The following is a 7,382-nucleotide window of genomic DNA, read 5'->3' as shown; positions in this document are numbered from 1 at the left end:
GTTGCAGTGACCTCTATATGTATGCCATATGTGTAAGCTGATTCAATGCAACTAAGAGCGTTTGAACAGACATAATTGTGGAAATGCATAAACATCATGTGTAGCAAGCTTTCATTGGTTAATCATAACATTAGGGGGTAACTAATACACCAAAGAAAACAAAGATTCCCTTGCATCCTATTATAATCATAAACACCACTCAATAATAAGAATTTAAATTACCATTACCAATTACCATTAATACTTACCAAACTTAATTATATAAATCAATTAACAAGAAATCAATTAACAAGAATCAATTAACAAACTATGAGTTCACACCACCTACGTGTATGCAAGAATATATCAGTATGTATTAACCTTTAACCATTTTATGTGGGATCCATGGTCTTCACTCTGGTCCATGGAGCTCTTCAACCTCTCACTCACTGAGCTCAGTGAGCTCAGGCAGTTCAACCTGCCAGAGGAGCTGCTGATACAGTTCTACAGAGGAATCATTGAGTCTGTTCTCTGCACCTCCATCACTGTCTGGTTTGGCTCAGCAACCAAGCAGGACAGGAACAGACTTCAGCAGACAGTCAAGACTGCAGAAAAGATCATGCAAGCCTGCCCTCCATGGAGGGCCTGTACACCTCACAGGTCAGAAGGAGGGCATAGAAGATTTCTACAGACCCCTCACACTCGGGACACAGTCTGTTTGAACCCCTCCCCTCTGAACCTATACAGGTTAGTTTTATTTATCTCTAACCATGGTGCTGGAATGTGATCTACACCAGGTGTGAGTTCCAGCTCACCAAATGACCAATAGGATTACAATGCATGAATTGTTGTACCTTTGTTGAGTGCAGAGCAGCCCAAGAAGATAAAATGTATTGTAAGACCTGAATTCGAGGTCAGTGGATGGAACTCCTGCGGGAGCTCTGTCTCTCTGATCCCAGCACCGTAAGGCCTACCTGTGATCAGACATTCAGTAAACTTTCTGCTGATTTTAAAGAGTCCTCTCCTGTCATCACTTCTCGTGCTTCCAACAAAAGAATTGGGTTAATTTCTAACAAAAAGGTTAGAATCTAACAATGGAATACACTAAACTACTTTGGAGCCAGACCTTAACTGCGAGGACGCAACATCTGCCTGCTTCTGCAGAAACCTCAGCAATTTTACAACAGTATTTTAGAATATTCAACCTTGTTGACTAATCTTTGAGTGCCAACCAGCTGTAGAACCCACAACACAGTACAGACCTTGCTTTACAGCCTTATCATAAATTTTTATCAAACCCAGATATTGTTATAGCTCATAATTTATCTCTACCCAATCGTTGTCTGTCAGTTCATAACATTTAGAATCCAATAGGCTATATCATTTCATCAGACATACAGTATAAAAACAACACAAGTAGATATTTACAGCAGTTAGTCAATCATTTACAGCATTATTATCAACAGCAATTCTGTATCTTATTCTCAAAACCAAACACCAGAGTTTCTCTCACACATATACTTGGAGGAGAGCCAAATTAACATAAGACTTAATTACATGGTCTTACCGACATCTCCCAGCTCTATCCCAGCACAGAGTGGAGCCCAAATTTTACAAAAAAAAGGCAAAACTCACCTTCATTTAGTGACCACTTGTCGGACCCCAGTCTGCCCCCAGGAGGCCGCCAGCAGGTGTCGTGCCCTGTATCTGGCTCCTACCCAATGAATGAATTTGTCATGGGTTCTGGCGTGACAAATTAATTCAGAAAAGTCACTATAGTTCCGGGGGGGGGGCGGAGCCAATCCTGGCCAGCAATTGGGCGAAGGTGGGGTACACCCTGGACAGGTCACCAGTCCATCGCAGTGATTATTTATTGGTATAATAATATTATTAATAAATGTTGAAGACAAGATACAGAATCACCTTATCAGTTTCTCTGCAGAGAAACTTATTGAAGTGCGTTTCTCTCTTCTCATTCCCCTTCCTTCGTCTCTCTTTTTTCCTCCTTCTCCTCAGATCCAGTAGTTTTGTATGCCTCACTCAATGTTCCTGTTTTTTTCCTGGCTCTAACGTCATTTCTCAAACTTAACCCCTCAAACCTTAAGGTTCCCAGTTATGGGAAGCTGTTCTCTAGATGTTTATTCACAAGATGAACCCATAAACTAAACAAAGAGGACACAAACCAGAATGTTTTTGCTTGAGCAACCTATCAGTACATAGTTCACATGGTTTCCATCTTCAAACATTTCAGAGAAGAGAAACAAATCTAGCAGGATTATATAAATGCTTAACTCACCTTTACATAACTATCAGCAAACTGCCTATTATCACCTACTGCAAATAATATCTATATGTAATCTACACACTCCTACTGTATTCTGTTACATGTTACATATTACATATGCAGTAACTACTACATGCCCAATCCAAGCCACTCCACCAACCACCTGCCAGGCTCCTACGCCCTCTGCCAGTGCCCAGTTGCCCTTGGTTGCATATAGCATTGGACTTCATCACAGGACTGCCACCCTTGAAGGGGAATTCATTTATCCTTACCATTGACTGTTTCTCCAAGGCGGCACACTTTGTGGCTGTACCCCACCTGCCTTCTGCTTGAGAAACTGCAGACCTCCTAGTCCAGCAGTTTTTACGGCTCCATGGCATCCCGGCGGACATTGTCTGTGACCGAGGGCCCCAGTTCCTATTCCAGATCTGGTCAGATTTCTGGTTCTGCCTAGTTCATCTCTGCCAGAGATCAGCGTGGCTCCCTTGCACTGCTCTTGCCTAGCTTCCCCGTGGCTGGCCTCCCTCATAGGCCTGCTCCTTCCGGTCTGTAGTCTCCTGCCAGTAACAGTTTCTGTCCCCATTCTCAATACTCCCTAGTGTTAAAATAAAGTAGCTGTTCCAAAACCTGAGTTCTGCATTCTGAGTTCTGCCTGGCCACTAACAGGGAGATAATATGTTTGTAAATGCTCGTGGACAACAAGAACATGAAGCAACAGTATATGTATATACTGTATATTTATATATGTTTGTGTGTGTTTTTAAGTAAATGAAAACTCGGTTACTCTAAGCCAGTTTACTGTAAGTGATGTGCTGTGTTCCCAACAAAGCACATGTTGACTGTCCATAACAGCTGGCCAGGCATTCATCTTCTTATGGTTTCTAATCCAACTGCAAAGGAGCCTCTACCTACTTTTCTCATCACAATGCCCTCCTCTGGGTTTCTCCACCACCATCTCTGAACATTGACTATTAGGTCACCAACTCTCTCCTGTAAAAAGCCCCATAATTGTGTGTGCCATAAGCCTCTGATCATGTTTACTAAAGCACATGTTTATTGCCGACACTCATTTTGTAACTGTTTTTCATGACTCTTGCCCACAGAGTGGCTTTGCCCCACTTGCACATGTTTATTCCCACAGTAAACATATTAACCATTTAACTGCCTGTCTGTTTTGTGCTTTTGGATCCAGTTTAAAACCTGAACCTCACAGAGGAAGGCACTTACATTTTCACTTGTCTGAACTATGAATCCATGCGTAAGCAGGACCAGCATGAATTCATAGATGCAATTTGTCTTGACACTAATTTAAAAGATTTTAATCAAGCATGTTTGTCTGACCTGTGTATGACAACTGATGTCCAATAACATTAATCAAAAAAAGAAAATGGTCAACTAATGCATGTCACATGCACAAAAGAATGAGTAATAACAAAGTTGTGCTTTCTCCATTAATAACTAATTAAATAATGTATTGTGAAAAAAATATCACCCAACTCTGCAATTTCCCTGAGCTTAATGAAGCATTTCTGACATTACTTTCATGCAAACATGAAAATATTTTTACTATAGGCTGTAGACCAAACTCTTTTATTTGGGCATCTCCTTCCCCTCACCCCGCCTTGTAGGTCAAGAGAGAGGAAATATTCATTCTCTCTTCTTATTTTTTTATACTAATTTAAAATGTATAAATACTAGTACAAACTTCTGGTTGGTATGAATGTACATGTGATGCCACCCAGTGGCTTAGTTCTCTATGATGTCCACACAGAGGTGGACAGAGCAGGGCTGGGCACTTGTACAGCTGATGTTGTTGGTGTATTTTTCTCATTCTGAGGAATTAGTGTGCTGGCAGATAGGGGATGCTGAGAACCCACAGCTATCTAAAGATGGAGACATTATACTGGGAGGAATCTTCTCTTTCCACGGCAGCTGGAAAATCAGACAGGATACCTACATGCAAAAACCACTGCCACTGGGATGTACCAGGTAAATTATATGGTTAAAAACTAAGACTCAAAATATCTAAGAGGAAGTGGATGAACTATTATGTGCTCTGTGTATTAGTAAAACCTAAATTTACTATGATGTTTCTGTTTCAAGTACTACTCTGAGTCAAACAGTTTAAAACTGTCTGCATTAAGTTTGATTTTCAGACAGTTCCAGTGTGCCCAGGCAATGATTTTCGCCATTGAGGAGATTAATAACAGCACAGATCTACTGCCTGGCATCTCTCTGGGCTATAAGATTTATGATGACTGTCATTCCGAAGCCAAAAGTGTGAGGGCTGCACTGGCCTTGGCTAATGGTAATGAAGTTGTATCTGCACCCACTGAGACACAATGTACCAGACCTGGACAAGCACAGGCCTTTCTAGGAGGTAGCGCTTCCTCTCCCAGCATGGCTATGGCTACTGTCATTGGACCCTTTCATGTCCCACTGGTGGGTAAGATTAGTATGTAATTCAGTATTTGTTGGATAGAGTTATTCATTTGCAATGATTCCAGCTGCTCAAATGTGAGTGCGTAGATGTTTTATATCTCATCTTTATCTTGGGGAAGTCATTTCTTTTTTTCTTGTAGATCAGCCACTTTTCCACCTGTTCTTGTCTCAGTGACAAAACCAAATACCCATCCTTCCTCAGAACAATACCCAGTGACTATTATCAGAGCAGAGCCCTGGCCCAGTTGGTCAAGCACTTTGGTTGGATTTGGGTTGGAGCTATTAGAAGCAATAATGATTATGGCAATAATGGCTTGGCTACATTCATAGAAATTGCACAGCAGCTGGGCATCTGTCTGGAGTATTCTGTGTCTTTCTTTACAACAGATTCATCAGCTAAAATAAAAAAGATCATTGACACTATCAAGGCTTCCACCTCCAAGGTGATTGTAACTTTTCTCTCAGCCACAGATATGAATGTGCTATTACATGCATTGTCTCAGTACAATCTGACTGGGTACCAGTGGGTAGGAAGTGGGCCATGGATCATTGATTTTCAAACTGCAGAAATGGACACACATCACATTCTGGATGGTGCCATAGGCTTGTCTGTCCCCAAAGCACATGTCAGTGGCTTAAAAAAGTTCATATTAGATGTGAAGCTACTGAATTCATCTAATCACAAATTGTTTACAGAGTTTTGGGAGACTTTATTTAACTGTAAGTTCAAACAGTCAAACTCATCAGCAGAAAATCAGAGAGAATGTACTGGACATGAAGATCTGACTGGAGTGAAAAACAGCTTCACTGATATGTCATTCATGCCTATATTGAACAATGTCTATAAAGGAGTGTATGCTGTGGCACATGCACTTCATAGTATTTTTGAATGTAATGAAACATGTAACTACAATGTGCAACTAGATCCATACACGGTGAGTTCAATAAAACAATTTTACTTTGTAGAAGTATAAATGTTGAAAATTTTGAATAATAAATTGATGCAGTATGTCCATCATGCTGTTGAGCTTTCTTACAAATTGAAGTGATCTCAAAGTGCTTTACACTTTTCCCATTCATTCACAAATGACCAAGACAAACTGTTCTACCTCCTGAGCCACAGCCACCCCAATTAACTACATTAAAATCCATTTTCTTAGATTTTACAGCACATAAGAAAGATTCATTTCAAAACCAAGGAAGGAGATGAGGTTTACTTTAATGAGAATGGAGACCCAGCAGAAAAGTTTGAAATTATAAACTGGCAGCCAACAGAAAATGGCATTGTGGACTTTGTCACAGTTGGTCATTGTGATGCATCTTTACAAGCAGACAAACAGCTGAGTCTACAACTTGAGTCTTGTATTTGGGCCCAGAACTCAAAACAGGTCAACAAACATGTCATCACTATACTTATTAAATACAATATCACCACTGTACATGTATTATTGTTACCATACCGTATCATAAATTTTGGTTTCAAAAGTTAAAAACAAAGGTTTGGAAAGATAAAACCTTTACAAAGTCAGTGCCCATACATGTTTCTCTGTGTAATTTTGTCCATGCAGGTGCCTGTGTCAGTTTGCAGTGAGAAATGTCCCCCAGGAACTCGCAAGGTTCTCCAGAAAGGAAAACCTGTCTGCTGCTATGACTGTATCAGATGTGCAGAGGGAGAAATAAGCAATATGACAGGTCTAGTAAAATTCAACATTTGGCACTTCAGTGTGCAACAAAACAAAATTCTTAAAGCAGTCATGTTTACAAGGCAGTTATAAGAAATATGTGTGCATGTCAAAGTTAAAGCCCCAGTGTAGAATAAATATGTAACTGTCCTGGGGAAGTTGGGGCAGAATGTGGTGTGTTCATCCATTTCATGCTCAGACCACCCTTGGTCACATTCATATGAAATGAAGGGTGGGATATTGGCATGATTTGTCATCTTCCAAATGTTATTTGTTACATCTATGAGTCACAATGTCAGAAATTACTACATAAAACATAATTTTGTCAGTTGAATATACAGATGCTATAAAAATCAAATAAGTAAAATGCTATGAAACTATCTAAATGATTATTAAGTATGCCATGTAAATGTTACAAGATATCCATTTATTAACATGCAAACATGTAGTGTCTTGTTTGCAAAGAGAAAATGAAAAATAGAAAAAAAGAACTACTGTGCAAGTCACTTTTGACTTTTGCTTTCAAAATTTTTTCTAGATTCTATCACCTGTGAGCGATGCCACCCTGAGTCCTGGTCCAATGACAGAAGAGATGCCTGTGTAAAGAAGGAGGCAGAGTTTCTATCATATGAGGAAATTATGGGAGCACTGCTCACTGCAGCGGCCTTATTTGGAACATGCATGACTGCTGTTGTGGCAGCCATTTTCTTCACATACAGGACAACTCCTATTGTCAGGGCCAACAACTCTGAGCTGAGCTTCCTGCTGCTCTTGTCCTTGACTCTGTGTTTCCTGTGTTCTCTGACCTTCATCGGCCGGCCCTCTGAGTGGTCCTGCATGCTGCGACACACAGCATTCGGCATCACCTTTGTCCTCTGTATCTCTTGTGTTCTGGGGAAAACTATAGTGGTGTTAATGGCCTTCAGGGCTACACGTCCAGGCAGTAATGTGATGAAGTGGTTTGGGCCTGCACAGCAGAGACTCAGTGTTCTGGC

General features: G+C 40.5%; 2 protein-coding genes across 2 annotated transcripts in view; both read left to right on the top strand.

Moving 5' to 3' along the window:
• The window catches only part of LOC109953019 (extracellular calcium-sensing receptor-like), a 35,572-nt gene extending 33,092 nt beyond the window's left edge, over nucleotides 1-2,480 (top strand). The window contains exon 6 of the mRNA XM_020588363.1: nucleotides 2,387-2,480. Coding sequence (XP_020444019.1) covers nucleotides 2,387-2,480 — 94 coding nt within the window. The remainder of the gene's footprint in view (nucleotides 1-2,386) is intronic.
• Nucleotides 2,481-4,022: 1,542 nt separating this feature from the next.
• LOC109953018 (extracellular calcium-sensing receptor-like) overlaps nucleotides 4,023-7,382 on the top strand; it is a 6,617-nt gene continuing 3,257 nt past the window's right edge. The window contains exons 1-6 of the mRNA XM_020588362.1: nucleotides 4,023-4,252; nucleotides 4,408-4,705; nucleotides 4,846-5,640; nucleotides 5,866-6,093; nucleotides 6,274-6,397; nucleotides 6,926-7,380. Of these exons, the coding sequence (XP_020444018.1) occupies nucleotides 4,023-4,252; nucleotides 4,408-4,705; nucleotides 4,846-5,640; nucleotides 5,866-6,093; nucleotides 6,274-6,397; nucleotides 6,926-7,380 (2,130 nt within the window). The remainder of the gene's footprint in view (nucleotides 4,253-4,407; nucleotides 4,706-4,845; nucleotides 5,641-5,865; nucleotides 6,094-6,273; nucleotides 6,398-6,925; nucleotides 7,381-7,382) is intronic.

Source organism: Monopterus albus, unplaced genomic scaffold, assembly GCF_001952655.1.
Source record: "Monopterus albus unplaced genomic scaffold, M_albus_1.0 scaffold532.1, whole genome shotgun sequence".
Lineage (NCBI taxonomy): Eukaryota > Metazoa > Chordata > Actinopteri > Synbranchiformes > Synbranchidae > Monopterus > Monopterus albus.
This window is presented reverse-complemented; position numbering and strand designations above follow the sequence as displayed.